Here is a 25000-nt window from a genome sequence, read left to right on the forward strand (position 1 = left end):
CCAGGAGACGTCAGGAAATCATCAACAGAGTGAAGATTGAGCCAGACTTCGACAAAGCCACCGAGTACTTCTACGCTATGTTGGGCTACCTGGATGCTCTCCAGAAGATTCAGTATGAAATCAGGTTCAGGATTGAGCAGACCATACTGTCAGAGGTAAATGTCATTAATCGAGTGGTCGACGGTATTCGGATTTGTCACCAGACTTGTGAGTATATATATATATATATATATATATATATATATATATATATATTATATATATAACGTATTTATACTACATATACTTGTTTTATATATATATATATATATATATATATACACACACACACATATATATATATATATATATATATATATATATATATATATATATAGCTATACAAATACATATAAATATTTAAATATATGCAAATATATTCCTTATAAACACAAAAACACACTACACACACACACACACACACACACACACATATATATATATATATATATATGTATATATATATATATATATATATATATATACTGTATATATATATATATATATATTTTATATACACACACATATATATATATATATACAAATATACATACATTCAGGTAAAGTTCCCTCAGCTAACTTACTGCATGCAGTATTCAGAAAAGGAATACCATTGCTGATGGATTGACTGATACTCTTTTTGTTTTTTGTTTTCTGGCATGCTGATGGATTAGTTAATGAATCAGTAAATAAAAGAAAGATATAATTCATCAACAATATGACAGGGATCCAGTCAATATAGTATTCTGGTCAATCGGGAAACCAGTGAACTATCGATGATTTTGTTCACTATTTCAGTTTATCATTCCATCAATCAAGCAATTAAGGACATTGACAAGCAAATTTATTGGGGTGGCCTACTTGAAACGTCCCTGCCTGTCGAACTATTGGACTGGAATTTGAGTCCCACTCAAGTTCGTTAGTTTCTTGCAACCTTACCATCCTTGTAAACTAAGGATGGGGGGTTTGGGGGAGCCTATAGGTCTACCTGCTGAGTCATCAGTAGCTATTGCCTTTCCCTTCCTGGTCCTCGCTTGGATGAAGAAGGGGGCTTGGGCGCTGATGAAACGTATGGTCAGTCTTTAGGGCATTGTCCTGATAGGGTACTGCCACTGTCCCTTGCCTCTGTCATTCATGAGTTAAAATCTTTAAAACTGTATTTTTCAGGTGACGTCATCGAACAGTCATGTGGTGGTTGGGATAGCTATTTTAGCAGTGGTTCTTCTCATTTCCCCAGTAATTATCGTCCTTGTCAGGATGGTTACAAGAACTTTACAGGTAAGTGATCCGTGGAGCATAAAGATCATGAAAACATTGTCATTAGGCTAAAATTGCCTAATCTAATCACATCTGTGACATTTTTACTAAATCTGTACTAAAATTATAACCTACGGCTTCCTATAAAATAATTAAAGCAGAAAGTAAAGCATAAATATGGAATATTTAGTTGATATTTTCTTACTTATCTCAGAAACAGGCATCTAATGGAATTACAGGACATAGGATATTATAGGAAATTGTATTTGTGCAATTGAACCATCGAATCAAAGGAGCAAATTGATTTAATATTGAATATGACAGAATTCTTCAGTTTACATTATTACAGATTTAGTTAAGTCTAAATAATGACTGAAAAGTTAGGGTTTAAGCTCTTACTACTACTGTATATAGAACAGGATAGGAGCAGTATATACAGAAGCTACCAATGATAGTGTATGATAATTACCTTCCAGTACCCCTTCAAGTTTTCTCTAGAGAGTTGACGACAAAAATTGAAGCGCAACTTACAATGCATTGATTGGTCAGTACCAGTAATTGAAGAAATACAGTTGGACATAGGAGTCCATAGTACACCTTGCTCCAAAGAAGTACACCCTATCCCACTCTTACTTCATGGCGAGTAACCAAAAAGATTTTTGTAGGGAGAGCTGGTCAAGGTGGTGGTCAGGGATAAACATAGGAGCTCGCCGCACAGTAAGGGTGTGACTGAGTGCACTTCCTTAGATCGAGGTGTACCAGGAATTCCCGTGTTCAACTGTACATCAACTGAATAATTTAAATACTATGGTATCGTTCTCCTGCGTTAACCTATGAATTCTTTTCTTTTCTCAATCACACAGGCTTTCACGGAGACGCTACAGTACAAGACTTACGAATTAAGATATGAAAAGAAGAGATCAGACAAACTCCTTTACCAAATGTTGCCGCCAACTGTCGCCCAACAACTAAAGCAGAGAAAGCAAGTGTCAGCGGAGACATACGAGTCAGTTACGATCTACTTCTCGGATATAGTAGGGTTCACTGAACTGGCATCTGAGAGCACACCCATGCAGGTAATTCGGTATTTTGTTAATGCAATATATTGGTTAATTGATTTTGAGTTTCCTGGCAACCTGACAGTGATGCAAAAGACTACTCCTAAATGACTGGTTGATAAATGTTTGAAATCTGAGATGTGTGCCACTGTTAGGATTACCCCTGCCCGGTAATTGTTGGTAGGAAGCATTTTTTCATAGCTGGAAATCAGGAAAAACAACCAGGTATCAAAATTATAATCAATTTGAGATAGGAAAACCAACATTAAGCTCAAAGTGCTCAAATAATTCTTAATAATTACAATGGGTTAGTAAATGTGATTGCAGAGCAAAGAAGGTAAGTTCAGTATATGATGTAAAAGAATTTTTTTTCTTATAGTATTGCCATCCTCAATCGCTTATAAGGAGAATCGACAAGCGTCAGTATCAATGACTAGGTGTTGACTAGACAATCCGACTAATGACACCTACTTCAACTGGCGATCACAATGTGTTAGGAGTTATATACCAAACAAATAAAGTTGGCCACTGATGCTAGGAAAAAGCTACAGCATTAAAAATCAATTTCACTACATTTTCACCTAATCCTATGTGGGGAAGATTACAACCATATCCTTTATACATAAAGAATATCACCCTTTCTAAAATAAAGATACTAATTATGTATGTTCTTCCTTAGAATATCAAAGAATTAAAAAAATCGACTAATAGAAACCGCAATTTAAGCTTTAACATAGCTCACATCCTAGAGGTTCTCAGGGTATAAGTATAACTGGCCAGCAAAATGAGCACTATTGCCGGAAGTACAAAGCTTCTGAACTTTACTAATAGAAAATATTTCATAAGCTTGACCAGTTTTGAATACTATGATTTTAAGTTACAGTGATCATGAATGATCCTACTTTAACTACATAAACTTGAATTCTTTTTCACTGAGATAAGCAACCACTTTATGACAGAAAGATCATTTACTTTACAAATACTCAATTTTGTTACAATGATTAATAGAGCACACAAAAGCTTGCCTATTATAATTCATACTTATATCAACATTAATAAAAATTAATACTCCTAATGTTTTCAAATTATTCGATGACATTTATGAGTTAGGCTAATATGTGTTGTAGCATATGAGTTCAGGACCTGTCACATCTCACCGGGTTACACTAATGAACAGATTACGTGTGAAGAACAGTCATCCAGTCACTTCTGTAGGCAAAATTGTTGCGGTTGAATCTCGGGGGTTGTAATGTAATGGAAATTGAACGGTTGAGACGAACAACAAGTCAACAAGGAACAGATGACCAACAGACTGACTAACGAACTTCAACGGATAGGAACGAAATGACAAAGGACAATTAATGGATAAAGATTGTACAAAAAGTAGGAGTGCTGAAGAATTAACAAACAGAACAGACTAATACCGAAGAAGTAGCAGAAGAGAACTGCAGACAACATGGACACTAATGTACATCAATGGAGTGACATTTTGGGGGCCTGTTCCCTCTCCATAATTGCAATCCAATGAGATGTGACAGGCACTTTAACTACTGAAGACTGACTCCTAAAGTAAAAACCAAACATTTTTTGCAAGCAAGACCCTGACAAGATCCTACAGTAGTAAAATTTCTCATGAAAAAGTCTAGTTGGCCCAGTCTCTTTGCTCAATAGAGTATGTAGTGCACTTAATGCCCGGATGTTAAGATTTAGCGTTCATGGAATTAAATTATGAGAAAATTGAACCTTCCTACTTTCAACTCCTATCTGGGTCGCAAAGACACCCAGTTGGCAATGGCTTTTTATGTGTCCATAAAACAATTCCATTCTAAAATGATAAGTCATAATTCGGTACTCTCCATTTACTCCAAAATTATGCAGTCCTGCAGCTCAATTCTTCTTGTACAATAATTAGGAGGTTCTTTAAATAGGGGGAAAGCAAAAAATTGCAAGATATGTTGAGCTAGGGGGAGGGGTTGTAATAAAAATAGCTTGGTTTCCTCACTATAATCCCGATACAAAACTGGTATAGTATAGAAATTAATCATTCATAGGTTTTCTTATAAAAATGTAGCTCGCTTAATGACGCTTACCAATAGGGACCAAACCAGAAGCAACATAATTAACTTGGGCAAAATGGAAAATATGCTGCTCATTCACTGAAGGCTTATGCTAACAATATCTCTGAGTCATTAATGAAACTGTTAAAGACTTCTTCCAGAAACTAAAATACTACTTTAAAAATCTTAACATTGTCAAGAATTGTTATAGCTAATATCTCTTATACTTGCATGTTTACAGGTAATTTCTTTACTGAATGCTTTGTACAAGATGTTTGATTCACGTATTGAACTGTATGAGGTGTACAAGATTGAGACCATTGGTGATGCCTACATGGTTGCCTCTGGTCTACCTCAACGTGGAGAAGGTAAGAATTAAATTTTATGTTGTTATAGTCTTCATTTGACTGAATCTAACTTTAAATTCAGACTACATTAATGACCGGGGTAGGATGTGAAGGAAAAGATGGAGATGATAAGCCATAGCATTCTCCTATTTAAGGACACCCACGAATCATTTATACCATTTCATAAAATATTACAAAAGTGACTGATCTCTTAAAAACAATTATCTTTTCTTTTAACAAAATGCCTTTTTACTTAGGATCAGGTCCTTTTTAGATATGAACTGATCAAATGGTTTGTTTTAGGATAAGTACATCCACATAAACCCCCAAAAAAACTTCCGCCCGTGCAGCAACTAGCCTTAATTTACTGAACAGTGTTAAACTAAGATTCCGTCATTTAACTTAATAGCTTTGATCTACTTTTGACATTTTTTGCACTGAATACAACTATACTCTAACTTAAACTACATTCATACTTCTTGCACTAACCAAATTCATATATTCACATTTCAAAAATTTTCACTTTAGTTACATCCCACTTTAGTAACTTGGTATTCAAACAGGTCTCTGAACTCTCAAGACATTATTTTCTGTACTCTATCATGCATGAACAGGAGTGTAACCTGCAGAAATACCAAATGCATCAGGCAAACAACCAAACATACAGCATTACGATATGTATAAATTACTGAGATCCTACTGTATCTAACTATGATTGCGAGTTGGAATTACAGTACAGCGCTACTTTGCTACACTTCAATATCATTCATCATTGTTAAATATGGAAACAATCTTTGCACATTTCATCTTCACTATGATTTAGCTTGCCAATGATAGACCAGTACCACAGTCCATGATAAAAAAATATTTGGCCCTAAACATCGACGCTCAACATGATTTAGATTAGAGAACACAACTGCATATCACTGTAACAGAGTAGGATCTGACAATACCTAAAATTGGTTATGACTTTCAACACAACATATCACTGCCAGATGGACTCAACTTTGGAAGAATCACTACATCATTACTAAAGAACAGATAATTTATATAAACACAAGCTTTACACTTACAGCAGAAAGTACACAGAAGGAGCAAAAAGTCAGCACAGATGCACAAAGCTATATGACATTGCGTTTTAACAGTCTTTAATAACTATTCAATAAATTCTCTCTGATATAACAAGCAATTAATTACTTTCATGCAGCTGACGAGTAGACCACAAAGCTACAATTTATGAATGTATATAGTCTGTTACTGGTGAACAAGACTGCACAGTACCTCAAAATTATTTACTTTATGCCGCTTTGGAATGTGATATTACAATGTGGGGTGTTTCTTTCTAGCCTTTAACTATAAGCATCACATCCTATCATTCTGCACTCATGATCATCATATAATTGTCATGAAGAAATACCATCTCTTGTTAATTAGATTAAATTCTTGAAGTATTTACCTAAAAAAACACTGCAAACATTTTGACAGGCAACTAACAAATATGTAAACTAAAATTAGATAAGTACGAGTATGACTTCTCTGACATAACCATATCTTAGATCATTCATAGAAAATGTTGAATGTCATTAAAAGAAAACATGTCTGTGATATGAACTAAAGAACTTTAGCTAACTGAAAAAGTTAAGATTTAAGCTGCTGTAGTAAACCACAGAGCATCAAACTTATATCACCTCTTTATTTAAGTTAAATAGAGAGTGGTATTTCTGTTAATTGTACAACCTAGCAAGTTTTAACTATCTAGTTCTGAAATTCTTGAGGTTCAAAAATACCACTCTTTATGGATGGTCCAATAATTCTTGCGTGACTCTCATTTTAGATAGGTGGTGAAATAGCCAGATATTCACAATAATCACAACTTTTCTTTATATAACATCTTCCATCAACCACTTGTTGCAATTAACCATCACCATCATCACCTGCTGTAGCTTTGACAGTCCTGTTTACAATAGAAATTTGGAATGATTGAGCGACGATTTTACCTATACTTTGCAGTGCTGTGAAGTGACATATAATCTAAACCTAAGGCTGAGAGCAGAGTATGAATTCATATACGCCATTACATTTAGAAGCTCAGGAAAGACTCAGTTTAGGAGTTCACAGTTGTTAGCATTATTGACCTACGATGATAGCTGTTTAAACTTTGTTATCAGTAGTCTACAGCTTCCTCTTGTATGTGCTATTTCCTGTTACTAGATGTAAGATCATAGCTACTAGGCTGAAAAATTCTTAAGGGTGGAATGGCTCCAGAAAGATCTCTACCTTTAGTGTTTCTTTCTCTCTGTTTAGACCAAATCAAGAGATCTACGAACTTGGACCGCCTTGTTTACACGCCCCCCGTCTACAAAATAATGAGTCATACGGGTTTAGGTAAAACTTAAAATAATTTCGTGGCCACAATGTTTGAGTCCTAACTTCGTTGAAATTTGGTAATAGCAGATTTTATTACCCCTTTTCAAGTATTTTAAGATATTGAAAGACCTTAAGTAGCTATGAAATTAATGCACCAAATTACACCAGAAACCAGAGAATTCTCACAATTTACCTCATGTGGACTTTAAGTTCCCTGAAAAGAACAGCTGAGCCAAAATTTCATACAGGTCAAGGACTCGGAAGTAGTAGTCTTATCAGTATTTGTCTCTCTGGTATTAACATGATCCTTCTCCTTATCTTTTCTCTATTGCGATGACAATGCGCTTGGCATCTTGATCGCTCGCTCAATCATTTCAATGACTTTTTGGCTTTTGTGTGGAGAAACAATTTACATGTTGGTGATGGTCAAGACAACGCATTGTCGTCAGCAGCATCACTGTCTTTTTTAGATGAATTTTGCCATTTGCTTTAGCATACTATTAGGACAGCAATGTTTAGCTTCGTGTAGCAGAGTAAATCTAGATCACATCTCGGAGCCTTTATTTATTTTCCATTAACATAATATGTTTCTTGTACCTGTGGATTTCTTTGGTATATCCTTTATACCAATCAAATGTACTCTTTAATTATTTTCTTTTATTGCTTCAAAAGAACTGCAGTTCTTTACAAAAGCGGTTTTCTGTGTGCTTCTAGAACATTTATACCAACAGCTGTGTAAATAAAACCTTGACTTACTTTCTTTAGTCTATACTTTTCAACAGGTTTCGCCTCTATTTTTATGTAAGCATGCATATTCGTTTCACCTTCATTTTTCTCTTAGCTTAGAATACACCCTCAAAATTCTTCATCATCTTAAAGGCCTCAGACTCCTGGAATGTATCGAATAGATGTTTATCTATTTCATCACTTTTCTCTTTTACGCTTTACCTACTCATCAGGAAAAGAACACGCTGCCGAGATCGCTTCAATGGCCCTTGACTTACTCCATGCCACGGAGAACTTTGTGGTGCCACACATGCCCGGAGAAAGACTCCAGATCCGCATTGGCATCCACACTGGTCCAGTGGTAGCTGGGGTAGTTGGCTCTAAGATGCCACGCTACACCCTCTTTGGAGAGTCAGTCAACATTGCTTCCAAGATGGAGTCTACGGGCCTTCGTGAGTATAATACATATACCATTTGTGCTCTCTTCTAAATAAGAAAGTACATGTAACTTTTTGCTGTCTGAACGATTTAGAAGATTGAACCCAAGTGCAGAGAAAAAAAAAAAACCTTAGTTATATAGAATTTGAATGAATTTTAGATTTATATGTTAAATGAGTTTAATCTTTATTTCTGTAGATCAGCACCTGGTTTCAATTTCCATTTCAAGTGAAGGTTGCATTGTTTTAAAAGATATTAATGCAGCACAAATATGTTTAACCCAGCCATATTCTTAAAACCTGATACTTGTGTATGGTTATACAATAAATCGCATTGTCTATTTAGTGGTTCAAGAATATAAAAATCATGAATAGAGATATAGAAGTATAGTTTGTCATTATAATCAGGAATAACACCACGGATTCTCTATAATCTTGGGTAGATAATTCCAAACATTTAAGAAGTTACTGAATGATTAATTCTAAAACTGTCATAAATCAAAGATATATCTGTGACTTGTGTTTATTTTTTATGCCCCAAAACAGCATTCAAGATACACATTACTGCATCAACTAAGGAAGCGCTGGAAAAAGTCGGTGGTTTTATCATGAAGTTGAGGGGAGAGATGGAAATCAAGGTGAATTAAGGTTCTTTATTTTTTATTTCTACTGAGTTATATGTGATTTTCGATTAAATGGAAAAGGGAAAATATCAGCAAACTAAGCAGGACTAATAAACAATTACAACTTTGAAGATATGAGAATGAAATGTAATTGTTTTCTAAAGGGTTACTAAATGAATTCTGACCATATATTGCTAGAATGGTACATGTGATATTTAATGAAAAATTGCAAACTTTACAGAGTATTTGGTTATGAAATTTTTGAAACCATAGAAGCCCTTAGCATTAGCCATGCTCATGATTTTCCCTTGTTCGTAATTATTGTGATAATCATTAAGAGATTATATGTTGGTGAGAAATAAAATGGAGGCATTGACAATCTAAACAACAATCATCTAATGAAGAAATATTTAAAAATACAATTTGTCCTCCAATTTCTTTCTTGTTTTTTATGTATCAATGGTTAATGTTCTTTTTTCAGAATTAGACCATCCAACTAATTGTCCCTGTAAACTCTCCTGGACAAAAACTCTTCTCCATGTTTTTAAAAGAATTTATCAAATTAAAAACAATCATTTTTGCAGTCTCATAAATCTATCTACATCTAGTAACAATGTTATTTTTCCTTATTAACCCATGAAATAAGTTCTTCATAAAACCTTCTCTTGAGATATATTTTTCAAGGCTTCTGCAAGTATGGATTTCATCAACAGAAAAGTGAATAGAACTTTAGGGTAGTCATACTTTTTATATTCATCTAAACATCATCTGTTTACCTTGCCTATTTATTTACCTGACATTTTATCTATGTATGTATAAAGCTATTGATCCCTCTGTCTATCTGCTGTATGTCTGCAAAACTTCCCCCAGCTTTTTATCAATAACTTTCTCTCATATATCTGTTGAATACTACAGGTAATTATGTTCATGCTCTCTCTCTCTCTTCTACCTGGCTAACATGTCTCTATCTATTATTTCTCCCATATTTATGCCCATTATTCGACTTAACTGCGTACCAGTTTACCTTCTTTTTTGTTCTCTTTCTCCAACATCTGTCATATATTGGATATTTCATCTTATTTTTATGCTCCCTAACCCAACCCAACCCAACCCAACCTATCTAACCCAACCTCTCTCTTTAAGCTTTCCACCTCTATTCATCCTTCTTTCTTTCTTACATGAGCAAAATAATGATGAGCTATAAAATAATGCACTTAAAGAGTAGAAAATATTGATCCCAGCTTCAGCATGATCCTGTTATATAAAAAGCAACAGCACAGCATTTCAGTAATATCTAGATCCCGATACTGATCAAGCATACAGAAAGAGGCAGAGATATAACACTTTTCACCACTAAGTTGTAAGTGTAAGAATTACTAGTACAGTATAAAATATACACATAGCGAATAAGATTTTCTAACATGTAGATTAAACTCAGTTCTTGATTGCCTTCAAATAATTTCACGTAAAGTGATATAAAAACACTATGAAACTAGGCTTTGCATATATAAAAAGTAATTTTCGTGATTACATCATTGGTAATTTCATCAAAAAGTATGGAGGGAAATTAGAAATAATTTTAAAATTTCCAAAGAAATTGGCATCATTGAAAAAATTGAAAAGTGCAATAGAGAACGCTAGGGTGACTTGAGAAAAATCCGAGATAGAATGTAAGAAAGCAACCAAATACAAATGATATAATTCCTATGCGAGACCAGACAAAACCCATGCTCATCAGATGAAGTACTCATTATTTACTAATTCCATTGTAAAATGAGGACAGGCAAACTAACAGTACAGAAAAACAAGCTGCAAAATAACGCAATCGTTGTCAAGGACTGCCATGATAAAGTCTGGGTGCAAGTATTCGCACTCAGCCATTGGTACACACTTTTTTATATCTTTTATTATGAAATACACATTTACAATCTCAAAATTTATAACATATATATATATATATATATATATATATATATATATATATATATATATATATATATCATATACAGTATTTGGATTAATAATTTTTCATTTCACATATACTGTATTTACCATTGAAATTTTTACTATTTATCGAAATATGTTTTTGAATAAAAAATATATCTATACTGATACTAAAGACAAGTGAAGTTACACCAGTACTGCTAGATAGGTACCGTTAAAATGTATTTCCACGTAGCAACAATAGCTGCCTAAGTCAGGGAATTTCCTCATCATATATAAAATCAGAAATATGTGCCAACTAAAACTATATGGAGTCAAATATTCTAGCAGCATTAGTTACCCAATACCATAACACCTCTTTGAATTGTTTAGATTCCTAACAAGTTTCCATTAAAAAATTCTTTCTAGACCTCATAGGATATCTGGTCAATATTTTCATTTGTAGGTTGACGGGATTACACACATTGTGGTGGCCTATTGGAAATGTCCCTGACTTGTGATCGCCAGACTGGGGTTTGAGTCTTGCTCAAACTCATTAGTTTCTTTAATGTCCGCAACCTCACCATCCTTGTGAGGTATGGATGAGGGTTTTGGGGGAGCCTATAGGTCTAACCGATGAAATATCAGCAGCTATTACCTGGGTCTGCTCCACCCAAGCTAGGAGCAGGGACTTGGGCGCTGATCGTATATATGGTCAGTCTCTAGGGCACTGCCCTGTTTGCCTCTGCCATTATTGAGTAGCCTTCACTGTGTTGTAGATTGTTTGTCATTTATCTTAAGATTTCTAATGATTTTCCAAAGCCAAATTCATTCACTGGCTTCAAATTGAATAAAAAGTGGGTCAGTGAGAAACGAGGCAGGTTCCTTTAGGAGGATCCTTATAGAGAAAAATTCCTTGCGAATCTGCTTTACTTAGACCCATTTTGGTGAGGTGGGGGTCACTCACTCTGCTTGTGCTTCAGGAAGTGAAGATGAAAAGTCTTTTTTTTATTTAAAGGGGAAAGGGTGAGTATTCAGAATTACTCGTGTTGGATAATTATGGATGCATTCTTTCCTATTCTAATTGCCTACAGTACATCATTATTTGAATTTTAGTTTTTGTAAAACCTTGTCTAAGGTTGATACTCCTCATACGGAGCTGAATATGTCCTTTCCTTTGAAAAATCCTGTGATGCCAATGTTTATTTTTCATTTTGTAGAACTCCGGAGAAAATCAGTTCTCAAAGTAAAATAATTTACAGCTGCAATACCAACCTCAAAATGAACTCTTTTCAACTGAGCTGAATTTATGGTTGTTTCTGTCATTGCTTTTGATGTAAAGGCATCCCATATTGCATCACTTTTCATCATTAATAACATGCCTCCTGTATGCTTCCTTTCTTCTTTCTGGCAGCAGTAGGTATTAACCTTGCATTCTTTAGGATGGTTACCTCAGCTTACAGCACTAGCAAAACTTTTTGGAACCAACAACTGGGCGAGATCCCACTTTTTTTCTGTGGCTGAATAGCATCAATCTCTTTGTTGTTCATACACTCCTGTCGTACTGTAATGTTTTGTACCAGAGTTATTGAACTCTAGTGTGGACAATTCTTATAAACCTGGACAAGGCTTCAAAGATTTTCAACAGGGGTTTACAAGTGCAGAGCAAATACTAAGTTGTACAACATGAACCAGTGATTATATTAGAAATGGAATTCAAGGACTAGTGCACCATGAACAGATGTCAATGTTACCTCAATGCCTGTCCAGTGTGTCTATTTGGTAGGGAAAAAACTTCAGAAGTGGTAGCAAAATGGCAATATCTGAGGACTTCTATATATCCAAAAAAGCCACCAACTTTGAAGGATTTTAAATCTGATACAACAGGAGAAAGCAGAGTCAGTTCTGGACTATGACTGAATTGAATTTAGTTCAGTGCTACTGCACCAATAATCATGTCACTCCTCTTTAATTTTTTTAATGTAAACACAAAATCCCACAAAACAAGATGGCAAATTTAGAGGATTTATCTGGTAACTTTCCTCAATTGCACAGAACCCCTTCTTTAAAATGGAGAAAATTCACAACTTCTGAATTCAACTAATCTAAACTCATATGTAACCTAGTTTGACTTTGAACAATGTTATAAATTAGACTTAATTAAACAAAACTGACCATAATGAGACGATAGCTTAGCCTAAACTCCACTATAGCACTCATTTCTTCTGAATCAAAACCTTGCCAAACATATGATTGTGAATATCTAGCCAGCCTTTTCCATACAACAGTGATCAAGTTTAAATATGTGACAAAGACTGACTGATACAATAATCTACCAAAGCGATTTGGATGCAATACATCGAGTGATAAAAAAAACTGTAGATCATAGAACAGTGAGAATCATTTGCTATATTTGAAACCAATTAAGATCTCAGTACAGTATTTTACAGACTAACAGAGCTTCTTCACTCGAGATCTGGTCTGTGTATTAGAAATCTCGACCATGTTACATTTCTGCCTCTTTTTTGCTGTGGTAGTATATCATCAGGAACGTATTCTCGCACGCACTCTCACCATCAAACAGTAATTTACCTACTTTACTTATTTATATATACAACAGTCACTGCAACTGAATATCTTTGATTGCTCTCGTCAACGATACCTTCACAGTAGCTTCAGAATGACCGCACCGCATTAAACCGAGAGATTACTTAGCCCTGTACCTGTTCAAATCTCGGATTGATCTGGCAACCAGATGGATTTAGGGCCATTGAAGAATATCTATATAAAAATGCAATACGAATTTATAATCTTTCAAATATAAATAACTAAGTCCTAACTAGATTAAAATGAATTGTTTAGCTCCCAAAATGAAATGCAATAGAACCTTCTCTATAGCCTTGCTCTTTGCCCGAATGACCCTAAAATCGACTTCCAGTGGACCGATCTATCCTCGATCGTCGGACACGGCCACTGTACTCTCTCCTCCTCACAGCTGAGCCAGAGAGTATCGTCGCAGGGTAAGGGATCTATGGAGACCTACTGGCTCATCGGGAAGCACGGAAAGATGCCCGATCGAAGGGTCGAGTCCGACAAAGAGGAGGAGATCGACGTCATGGCAGAGAACCCGCACACGGACGCCCGCCGCAAGCAGAGGAAGGCGCAGAAGGAGAAGGAGAGGGAGAACAAGGAGAAGTCCACGGTACGCAGGGCGATTGACTCCATCAAGGAACACCTGCCCAAGTAAGGTTCTTTGTTCGGGAAAGGTCCAAATAAAAAAAAGGGTGCTCGTTTTGCCTCACAGAAATCAATTTTGTTTGAGAAAGAGAAAAGGCCAGAAATGCAGAATCAGAAAGTTGAATGTTGGCTTTTATCCAGGGGAAACAAGCCAATAAACAAATCAGTTTAACCACTATAACTTAATTTTTTTGCAGTATTTACCCTTTAAAATCATAAGCACAAATCACCTTACAGAAGTCATTACAAAGCCCCCGAACCTTTATTTTTATTTTTTTTAGACTGGTTTATTTTAAAATTATAAGAAAAAAATTCATTTTCCCCTTTTTTCTTTCATGCAGGAGTTAGGAGTACTGAAACCTCGCAAGCATCCACGATAAACATCACTAACTACAAAGAAGGCAGTGCAATAAAGCCATTACGACACGTTTCGCTTGAAATATATATACATATATATATATTTCCCGTGCAACAGAAAATAAATCTTCAGAGCATCTATACAACAAGAAAGCTTCTAGATTAACTGTAAAGACATATATAGTGCATCTGAGTAATTTGAACAAGATAACTGTTTCATAGCTGTCAGAAAGTAAATGAAAGAGGCACTGTACTGACATCAAGTAGCGGAGTGACAGAAAAATCTCCAATTGTTTTTGTTAACAAGTCACTTGGAGTCCTTGTCTCTATTTGTTTGGTTTAGTTACAGTGTCCTTTAGCTATCAAACCTATAATAAATATGCAAATAAATATCCTGCATCACAAGCACGTCCTGGTAGACTTTCACCTGATCAAGTTTTTTCGTCATCGACACGTGCGTCCAACATACCCAAGATATAATTGGACTTTTCAGTGTCCATACATCTAAAGTTCCCTCAAGTATCTATACATCTGAAAGACTAAAATACCCACACTTGTAAAATACCCATACTTTTGATTTCAAGATTTCATCGATGGAACAGTGTTAATACATATATGTAATGGTTCTTGCCCATTAGAGCAACTTGTAATATAGCTGATGGCATCTCTGTACATAAGATACAAGCAGGTTTTTCATCACTAGAAAGAATAATCTAGGTTAATCCCATTGTGCCGTAGTCCAGTTAGCTACTAGAAATAAGGTCTTCACTTAGTTAAATTTGAATCTGAATCTCAATTTTGCCTCGTGTTGTGGTTAGATTAACTTTGCACATGCACACTGTGGCTCTCTAGTCTATCATGATCAGCACCCTTTAACTGAATTGTGCTTTGAGAACTGGGAAATCTGTGCACTGAATCGTTGGCATTTACATACCGATTAACTCCCAAGACATAAATGGGAACAAAATATTCGTTCATTTATAAAACGAATTTACATTTATGGTTTGATCTCACACTATATAAAAAATCTATTATTGATTATTACATACTGAAAGGTGGTCATGAAATTTCTTCGATCACTGTGAAGACGATTATATTAGAGGAAAACCCAGATGGTTTTGCAGTTGACAAAAAGCCTCCCAATAAAAAAATGCCAAACTTAGAAATTTTTTGAAGAAAAATTATTTAGACATCTATATCAATCAACTTTCATCAGGTCCTGATGAAAAAAGTTCCATAGGAGTTGACACACGGAGGGCCAAGGAAAGCTTGATTTTCATCATTGGGCCTCTTGAAGACTACACAAACAGCAGATCTTCCTGAGAACTTTTCCTTTAGATTTGTTAACCTCTGATCTCAGGCACTTCGAAAATAGCTACCTCTTTCATATCTACCCCCTTGCTTTGTGTTCCTTATCTCACACATTTCATCCCACTTTATCAGTGGCAAGTGCTATATCATGGTAAATGCTTTAGAAGGCTCTCACCTGTCACTTCTGTCAACTTTCTTGACGGGTGAGTGACAGAACCTCCTGGCACTAGTCAGTCCCTTGTGCTTAAACGATAGATTGTGCCACTCAGACTTGGTGCCAATGTCAAACCTGTCTGGCTTTTAAAGGCGCCAAACTTAAGAAGTCATCGTGATATGATTCCGCCTACTCTATTGGAAATTGAATTTCGTTCTGACACAGAAATACGTAAATAACAGCTGCTATGCGAGAGCTTTTATTTCAAGTGCCACTTGTGAAAATTTAATTTCATCTATACTGTAAAAATGTGTGATTCAAGGGTCACCTGGTAAATATTTCGGCTTGTTTCTTTTCTATATTCATTTTCTGAGTTTATCCTTCTTGCTATTACTTTCAATTTTGTACATCTCTCTCTCTCTCTCTCTCTCTCTCTCTCTCTCTCTCTCTCTCTCTCTCTCTCTCTCTCTCTCTCTCTCGCTATCAACTCCAAATCAAGGAAACATCAAAAGATGACAATAAATGCAGGATTTTTCTGAAATCTTAGGTTACATAAATCACGCTAAAAAACTCTTAATTTACTGAATGAAACTAGTGGCATTTTAATGAAAGGAAATTACCACTATGTATTTTAATGCTATGTACAACATTTAAAATTTCCTTGTAGCACTTCATGAGATCGCCAAATGATACCCCTCATCCAGGGGGAATTATTATCCAATCCACAACCAAATGTGGAAATAAACCACTAATTTTTTTTTTTAGGTTACTGCAACACACACATGATGTTATTACGCAGCAGAATCTATAAAAACCGGGATGTAGAAATAAAAGCACAATTTCTCACGCTTTAAAATTTGTTCCATTCTTTAAAATACACATATGACGGTTTTTTATGAGAAAGAATCCATATGTTTTTTTCGATAACCGCGAGGTCAAAAAGTAAGCACAATTTCTTAGCCTTTAAAAAATCGAATGACAAACTTTGAGGGTTCTGCACTAACCCCGTGAATAACAAACAAGCAGAAGAAAAAGTCTGTATGTCCTGCACCAGCACCTGATTTTATGAGCGTAAAATGCCCGTCGAGGAGGCCTCGTTCAGCACTGTTCACTTAAACGGGAAAATAAAACTGATAACTGCATATATCAAGTAATAATAAAAGGTTACCTTACAATCATCTTAGACCTAAAGACTACCAATTCATCGTTATGATATTTTTTCGAGGAGTTTATTGTCCACAAACTGTATCTCGTCCTATGGTTTTAAGATTGGCCACGTTGTTCATGACACCACTTCAATGTAGAATTGAATGGCATTAAAGGTAGGATAATGATACAGTACTGCATAGCGATAGACAACACAAACAGTTTAAAACAGTGCCAATTTATTATTTTGAGTTTCTTGGTGAAAACTGCTGAACGACCCAAGAATTATTTAGGAGTATTTGTTTATGTGCACAGACTGAAATTCCCACAAACTCTGCCACTTACATTCTAGTGAACATTACGTAGAAAATCAAATAATTTCACTGTAAATAATAGCATTCAAATGTAACAAATTAGGAAATAAATATTAATTATTTTTTGTGTTTAATTCACCTTTCAAGGCTTATAACTTTCTTTCTCTTCACGATAGACTAAACGCAAGTCAGACGTCTTGCTAGGGTCCTTTACAATATGGGATTGTTGCTTTACTAGGGTTTCTTCATTACTTTTGTATTAGATACCTCTTAATGGGTAATCTATAAAATTAACTCTTGTAACAGCTGTCTCTTCAAGAGTATTCTATAAAGATTATCTATGAAGGAATTGCCACTGTCTAAGCTCCTTAGCTTCAGATTCCGTGCTTGGATCCTTAATTTCTAATATCATTTTGTGGCCCAATAAACAATCTTCTGCCATTCTCGAGGGGTTTCATGCCTATAACTTAAAATGTCCTATTGGGTTCACTTACCCTTGGGGTCACATGCCCTACTGGTGCCTTATAACATTAGTTTCAGATGCCTTGTGGATCATATATCTTTAGCTAAAGAGTTTTACTGGGGTCTAACAACATAAGCTTCAGATACAATTTTAGATACCCTTTTTAGGTTCCTTGTCCTAAAGGGGCTCTATACCATTAGCTTTAAATACCATGATGGGGGCTCTATACCATTAGCTTTAAATACCATGATGGGATTCCATCTAGCTACCTGCAAGTGTCTTCTTGGGGTACAGGTGTTCAAATTTGGGGCCCACGTGTTCAAATTCAGATAAACTGCAGAACTCAGATCCCCTAATAAGTCCAATAGCATTAGTTTCATATGCCTTGATAGATTCTTTAGACTAATTCAAGTTCAATGCCCGTAGCTTTAAATACCCTGCTTGAGTCATATATCATTGGCTTTAGATACCCTGGTCTGGTGCCATAACGCAAACTTGAGGCACTCTGTTTGGGTTGGGGTATCATACTTTTAACTTCATCATGTTAGTTTCAGTTGTTTTGAAGAACCTAAATGAATAATTTTTCACCTTCACTCCTGTAATATTTTCTCAATGAGCTGGTGAACTCAAGGTTTGAATTTCAAAATTCAAATTTCCTAACACATTCGATAACTTATTAATTTCTTTTGCAGACCAAGAATTCAGTTTGGGGTTTTGGATGATTTAAAAGGCAAACGTAATATTTGAACCATTAATGAAGTCACTAACTCTTGCAAAAAAAGTATACTAATAAGAAAACTTTCAAAATTAAAAAATATCAAGGAATCCTCAAGAATATGACTTCAATGTCAGAAATGAAGCCAAACATTTTTGAAACATGATGGTCTGGTAAATGAAAAATTCAGATTTGATATTGATCTCACTCTGCCACAAGGCTAAAACAGTAGTGAAGTAAGCCATCCAAATATGGAGCCTTTTGCTAAGAAATGTGGCCAAGGTAATACAAATTTTACCTTTACCTGAGGAACAGGTTAAAAAAAAACCAGGCAGACAGGTAAATTGCTAGATGCCCCAGACGGTCAACTATGGGCATACTATTACCAAAAGAATATCACAGGACGATTTAACCTCGACTCTGAATTATGACCTGGGCTCTGTTTTGGTCAATGTTAAACTCTTACTTAACCTTCAAGTATGATCTTGACCATCACACATTAAATCCCTATGACTCATATCTGGCATATCAGAAGTAAGAAGTCTTCATCTTCAAAGGCGTTAAAACTAAAGTTTCAACACTTTAACCTTTGTATACGGACAGTCTTACAAAGGACTGGGCAGATACAGGTCAGTTATCAGATGACTCAAGAAGATATACCACACATGAAAAAGATTCCCTCTTCAAATTGCTAATATGTACAGTTGAACATAAGAGATCCTGGCACACCTCACTCCGAAGAAGTGCACCCTATCACACCTTTACTTTGCAGCGAGTAACCAAAGAGATAGTGTAGGGAGAACTAAAAGAGGTGTGGGCTGAGCAAAACAAAGCCAAGCAGTAAGGATGAGGCTTGGTGCACTTCTTTAGAGCAAGGTGTACCATGAATTTCTGTGTCCAACTGTACATGGAGTATTTATTAATCCTACCGTTCTTTCTGTATACAAGAGCATTTGCGAGTTGATAATTAATCTTAATAAAAAAATTATTGGCCTACAACTTCACAAAAAGAATTCGCAATTTTGTTCTAAACACTATTTCAATGTTTAGAACCTCCAGCTGTTCAATTACAGATGGATGGAAAGAAGGAATTTGGGAATTTGGGAAATATAGCCCGGCGTTGGGGCCACTCAGGGCATTCAATGCCCAAGTGATGTTGGAAGATACCTCGAATTTACATGTCCCAAGTTCATCAAGCGAGGTGCACAAACCGCACTTAAGGCTTGGGTTAAAAGGTCGCTCATGAATGGCAGAAGCAACGAACAGTGATAACACCTCCAGCAGGACAATACCCTAGAGACTACCTATAACATATATACATATGGTAAGAGTAGAGTCCAAGCCCCGCTTCAACCAAGTTAGTACCAGGGAGGGCCAAGCAATGGCTGGTGATGACTAAGCAGGTAGACCTATAGGCTCCCCAAAACGTCCCCATCCTTAGCTCACAAGGATGGTGAGGTTGCAGACACTAGAAGAAATTATAGAGCTTGAGCGGGACTCAAATGCCGGTCAAGCAGTTCGCCAGGCAGGGAAGTTTCCAATAGGCTACCGCAACTTACGATGATAAATTTATAATATCAAAGCATCTGAATATTTGGAAAAAATATAGATTTATGGAATTTGGTCTAAGCGCTGTGCCCTAGGAGGTAATTCAACGTCTAATTGAATCTTGGAGATAACTTGGCATTTGTACAAAGAACTAAAAGTAAATCAAGTTGTACAGCAGGAACAAAGGTAAAATCGAAGAGTAAAGAGTGAGTGGAGTTAAGACCCTTTAATAATCATTCTGATGAATTTGGAAATTGTAATAAAATGTTCATTCAAAAAACTAAAACGTTAGCAAACCATTTTACATTTAACATCAGTAGCTTTTCAGAATATAAACGTTTCACTATTTCGGGATTATGAACGTCTATCTAAAAACGAATTTGACCGACAGAAGGGATTTTTTTGTTTAAAAGATTTAGTGTTTGCATCTTATTATATCATCTTAAACCATTGTTCTCTAGTCTGGGGTAGTGTTATAACCTCTGTACCATGGTCTTACATTATTTGGGGTTAAGAGTTCTATTGCTAGAGAGTACACTTAGGCAAGCTATTTTATGTTTCGTTATATCTTTACCTCACTGGGCTATTTTTCCCTGTTGCAGCCTTTTAGTATCCTGCTTTTCCAACTAGGGTTGTAGCTTAGTTAATAATAATAATAATAATAATAATAATGCGCTTGCATTAATATCTCCAATTTAAAATTACTAAGTACTTGAATATTCAGGTATTATTATTGCTTATTTATTCTAGTTTTATGTTTATGGGATTGTTTTTTTCGTTAATATGTCTCCGGGTCTATGACTATTATACTTTAAGGTTTTGAATCCTGGAGTATCACATGCGTTGGTTTCTCGCGCATCCACAATTATGTTCATTTTTATTTGTTTATTTTTCTCTTCGTAAAATGAATTCTTCGGTGATAAACACGAAGCTAGGATAAAAACTTATAGTGGCGTATAATGACATTTTCCTGTTTATAACAAATCATTTATACAAATCATAGATAATTTTTGTAGTGTAATCTTGTGGTTTGGATAACTCTAAAAGTAGAGCATGTTGTTTTATCAGTGTCCAGTTAAAATGTATTGAATAAAACCGATTTTTTTTTCAATTACCTTTCAAAAGTTTTTAAATCTTATCGAGTGCCAGCTAAAATTGCAAATCATAGCAAATCATACTCCCAATAATCTTTATCTTCTTGACCTAGTCCGAGAGAATTTGCTCTAGACTCTTACTCATTTACCCCAGACGGACTTATATTCAAAAGAAATTATAGTCTGTCTTAGTTAGATTCAAATATCTCATAATACTCAATATGTCGTAAGGAGCCTCTTTTTGCACTCATCAGGCTATTTGGTAAGAGAGGGAAAGGCCCATAGAATTTAAGAAGTAAGTGTGTGTGTGTGTGTGTGTGTGTGTGTGTGTGTGTGATCTTGTCATCTTCAGAAGCTCCCAATTCTATAACGATGAATGATGGAAGATCTCATGAGGTGGCAGCGTGATCCATACGTAACCCATCCAATCGCCAGAGCTATCAAAAGGAGAAAAAAAAAGTTCTTGAAATCTCAAGGGCCGCGTTATCATTCACGCTACTTCACAAATATACAACAATTATCTCTAAGAGGACTTCTGAGAGATAAGTGAGACAAGAGTTGTTATTATGTGTTCGGAATGTCGACGGCTGGATAAACAGGGGCTCGAATTTCATTCGCAAACTCGAGAAGAAGAAAACACCATCTATATCAACACGGGCTTTCAAATCCTCTTGCTGGAGTCTTCAATAGTATTCTAGGTCTGTATGTTAGCCAGGACCTTGAATTACTGCCCCAGAAGCTTCTTGAATAAAGGAAACAACTGCACCTTAACTGGTTGCCTTAGAAGCTTAATGAATGAAGGAAAACATTCGATAACGTGGGGCAATACCTTCATCTTCATTACACAATCCAACACACACCTCGACGTCTTCATCATCTGAAGAACGGTCAGGTCACGATAAGCCTAAGAAAGGCTTGGGAGGTTAGTGACAAGTGTTATCTGACCGTGTACATCCTCCGCTAAAAGACCGATAGCAGTCTTTAAAGATAATAGTGTATCACCTGTTCTTGTTTTGAGGGCAGCAGAAAACACAAAACCACATCCGATTGGCTGCGGATGTATACTGGACTGAAGATTTCTTGGCCTTCAATCCAGGTCGTTTGATCATATCAGTGGTAATCTCTTGTGTATATTACTTACCGAAGAAATAATTGTCCAGCTTAACCAGGTTTATTTTATTGGAAATGGTGCAATAACTTAAGGCAAAAATAAAACTTATTCTATCTCGATATTTGTAGTATATGAATTATAGTTTAAAACTCTAACGAACCAATTGATGCTTGAAACCAAAATGCTGTGTATTATGTGGAAGAATATTCCAGTTCTTACAGTTATATCAATTCGTAAGAACAGCTGAGGAACAACGTTACTCAAGATCGCATATTTTACTAGAAAATTTGAAACTTGTGTCAAAGGTTTATCTGTGAAATTTCCACAACTTTTACAGCGATTGTCAAATAAACAAAAATTCTTCCAATGCTGAGCTCTCGAGCAGCCGCCTTCAGCGTGAAGGCCCTCCTGAACACAACCACAGACAGAGCTAAAGACGCTCTGCAGCAAAATGCTTCATCGACCAAGAACACCAGGAAGAAGAACGTCCGGGGGAAACACAATCATGTCAGGAACCCGTTCATGGAAAGCCACCACCAGGGGATTACGGAATCATCGCTGGACGTCGAGCCTCCCCTGGTGCAGGACACAAACACGAGGTTGTTGCCGATGGACACTTGTCCCTTAGGTAGCCAAAACGTCTTCCACGGTGGTGGTACCAAGGGCATGTGCGATGAAGAGGACGAGCTGGTAGATGTTGAAAACTGTGCTGGTTAGTACTGATGAAATAAGGCCAGGCAAGGAAAAATCATATCATTATATCTATATTATCATTACGTCGTATTTCTACATATTCATTACAATCTTTCAATAATCAAGAAAGAAAATTAAGAATTGAATGTACAAGGATCATTCATAAGTTAACTGAATGCATGTATGCAGAAAAACAAACAGTGAATGCATGTATCCAGAGACAGACATACACATTGAATGCATGTATGCAGAGACAGACAAACAGATTGAATTCATGTATGCAGAGAGAGACAAACAAATTAAATGCATGTATGCAAACAGACAAACAGGCTTAGTGTATGCAGAGCCAAACAAGCGCATTGAATGTATGCATGAGAGACAGACAAACAGACTGAATGCATATATGCAGAAAGACAAACTGATTGAATGCATGTATGCTAAGACAGACAATCAGATTGAATGAATGTATGCAGACAGACAAACAGACTGAATGCATGTAAGCAGAAAGACCAACAGAAAGAATGTATGTGTGCAGAAATACAAACAATGCATGCATGTATGCAGACAAATGGACTGAATGCATCTATGCAGAGAGACAAGCAGATTGAATGCATGTATGCTGAGACAGACAAACAGATTGAATGTATGTATGCAGACAGACAGACTGATTGAATGCATGTATGCAGAAATACAAACAATGAATGCATATATACAGACAAACAGACTGAATGCATGTATGCAGAAAGGAAAACAGAATAAATGCATGTAAGCAGAAAAAAAAACAATGAATACAAGTATGCAGACAAACATGCATGTATGCAGAAAGAAAAATAGAATGAATGCATGTATGCAGAAAGACAAACAGAATGAATGCATATACGCAGAAACAACCAAATAGATTAAATGCATGTATGCAGAAAGACAAACAGACTGACTGCATCTAAGCAGAAAGACGGATTGAATGCATGTATTCAGAAAAATAAACAGACTGAATGCATTTATGCAGAATGACAAACAGACGGAATGCATCTATGCAGAAAGACAGGTTAAATGCAAGTATTCAGAAAAACAAACAGAATAAATGAATGAATATAGACAGACAAACAGACTGAATGCACATATCCAGAAAGACAAACAGACTAAATGCATGTAAGCATGAAGACAAAAAGACGGACTGCATGTATGAAGAAAAAACAAACAGGATGAAGTCATGTATGTAAACAGACAAACAGACTGAATGCAAGTATGCAGGACAAGCAGACTGAATGCATCTATGCAGAAAGACAGATTGAAGGCAAGTATTCAGAAAAACAAACAAAATGAATGCATGTATGCAGACAGACAAACAGACAGAATGTATGTATGAAGAAAGGCAAACTGACTGAATGCATGTATGCAGAAAGACAGATTGAATGCAAGTATTCAGAAAAACATACAGAATGAATGCATGTATGCAGACAAACAAACAGATTAAATACATGTATGCAGAAAGGCAAACAGAATGAATGCATGTATGCAGACAGACAAATAGACTGAATGCATGTATGCAGAAAGGCAAACAGACTGAATGCATCTATGCAGAGAAAGACAGATTGATCATGTATTAAAAAACTAACAGAATGAATGCACTTATGTAGACAGACAAACAGACTGAATGCATTTATGCAGAAAAAGACAGATTGAATGCATGTATTCAGAAAAACAAACAATGAAAGCATGTATGTAGACAAAAAGACTGAATGCATATATGCAGAGACAGACAAACAGACTGAATGCACCTATGCAGAAGGTCAAACAGACTGAATGCATTTATGCAGAAAAAACAAACAGAGTGAATGTAGACAGACAAACAGTGAATGGATCTATGCAGAGAGAGAAGCCGATCGATTACATGTCTGCAGACAACAGATTGAATTCATTAAATATATAAGGAGCATCCATTCATTTCTGAATTCATGTATGCAGAAATACAAGCAGTCTGCATTCATAAACGCAACCCTATATCATTCTACTTCTCGGTATC

General features: G+C 35.8%; 3 protein-coding genes across 6 annotated transcripts in view; 2 read left to right on the forward strand and 1 right to left on the reverse strand.

The window, feature by feature from the left end:
- LOC137615191 (uncharacterized) overlaps positions 1–16368 on the forward strand; it is a 32262-nt gene extending 15894 nt beyond the window's left edge. The window contains exons 5-13 of one of the 3 annotated variants that reach the window (XM_068344835.1): positions 1–155; positions 1207–1317; positions 2160–2372; positions 4653–4779; positions 7063–7143; positions 8085–8303; positions 8835–8926; positions 13830–14077; positions 14413–16368. The exon at positions 1–155 is cut by the window's left edge and continues 44 nt beyond it. In XM_068344835.1, coding sequence (XP_068200936.1) covers positions 1–155; positions 1207–1317; positions 2160–2372; positions 4653–4779; positions 7063–7143; positions 8085–8303; positions 8835–8926; positions 13830–14077; positions 14413–14419 — 1253 coding nt within the window. In that variant the 3' untranslated portion in view covers positions 14420–16368. The remainder of the gene's footprint in view (positions 156–1206; positions 1318–2159; positions 2373–4652; positions 4780–7062; positions 7144–8084; positions 8304–8834; positions 8927–13829; positions 14078–14412) is intronic. The other 2 variants (XM_068344836.1, XM_068344837.1) reach the window with 2 other exon arrangements.
- LOC137615193 (uncharacterized) overlaps positions 1–25000 on the reverse strand; it is a 190791-nt gene that overhangs the window by 106318 nt on the left and 59473 nt on the right. The window lies entirely within an intron of this gene.
- The window catches only part of LOC137615192 (T-box transcription factor TBX22-like), a 19920-nt gene continuing 16669 nt past the window's right edge, over positions 21750–25000 (forward strand). The window contains exon 1 of the mRNA XM_068344838.1: positions 21750–22996. Coding sequence (XP_068200939.1) covers positions 22651–22996 — 346 coding nt within the window. The 5' untranslated portion in view covers positions 21750–22650. The remainder of the gene's footprint in view (positions 22997–25000) is intronic.

This window comes from Palaemon carinicauda, chromosome 21 (genome assembly GCF_036898095.1).
Source record: "Palaemon carinicauda isolate YSFRI2023 chromosome 21, ASM3689809v2, whole genome shotgun sequence".
Lineage (NCBI taxonomy): Eukaryota > Metazoa > Arthropoda > Malacostraca > Decapoda > Palaemonidae > Palaemon > Palaemon carinicauda.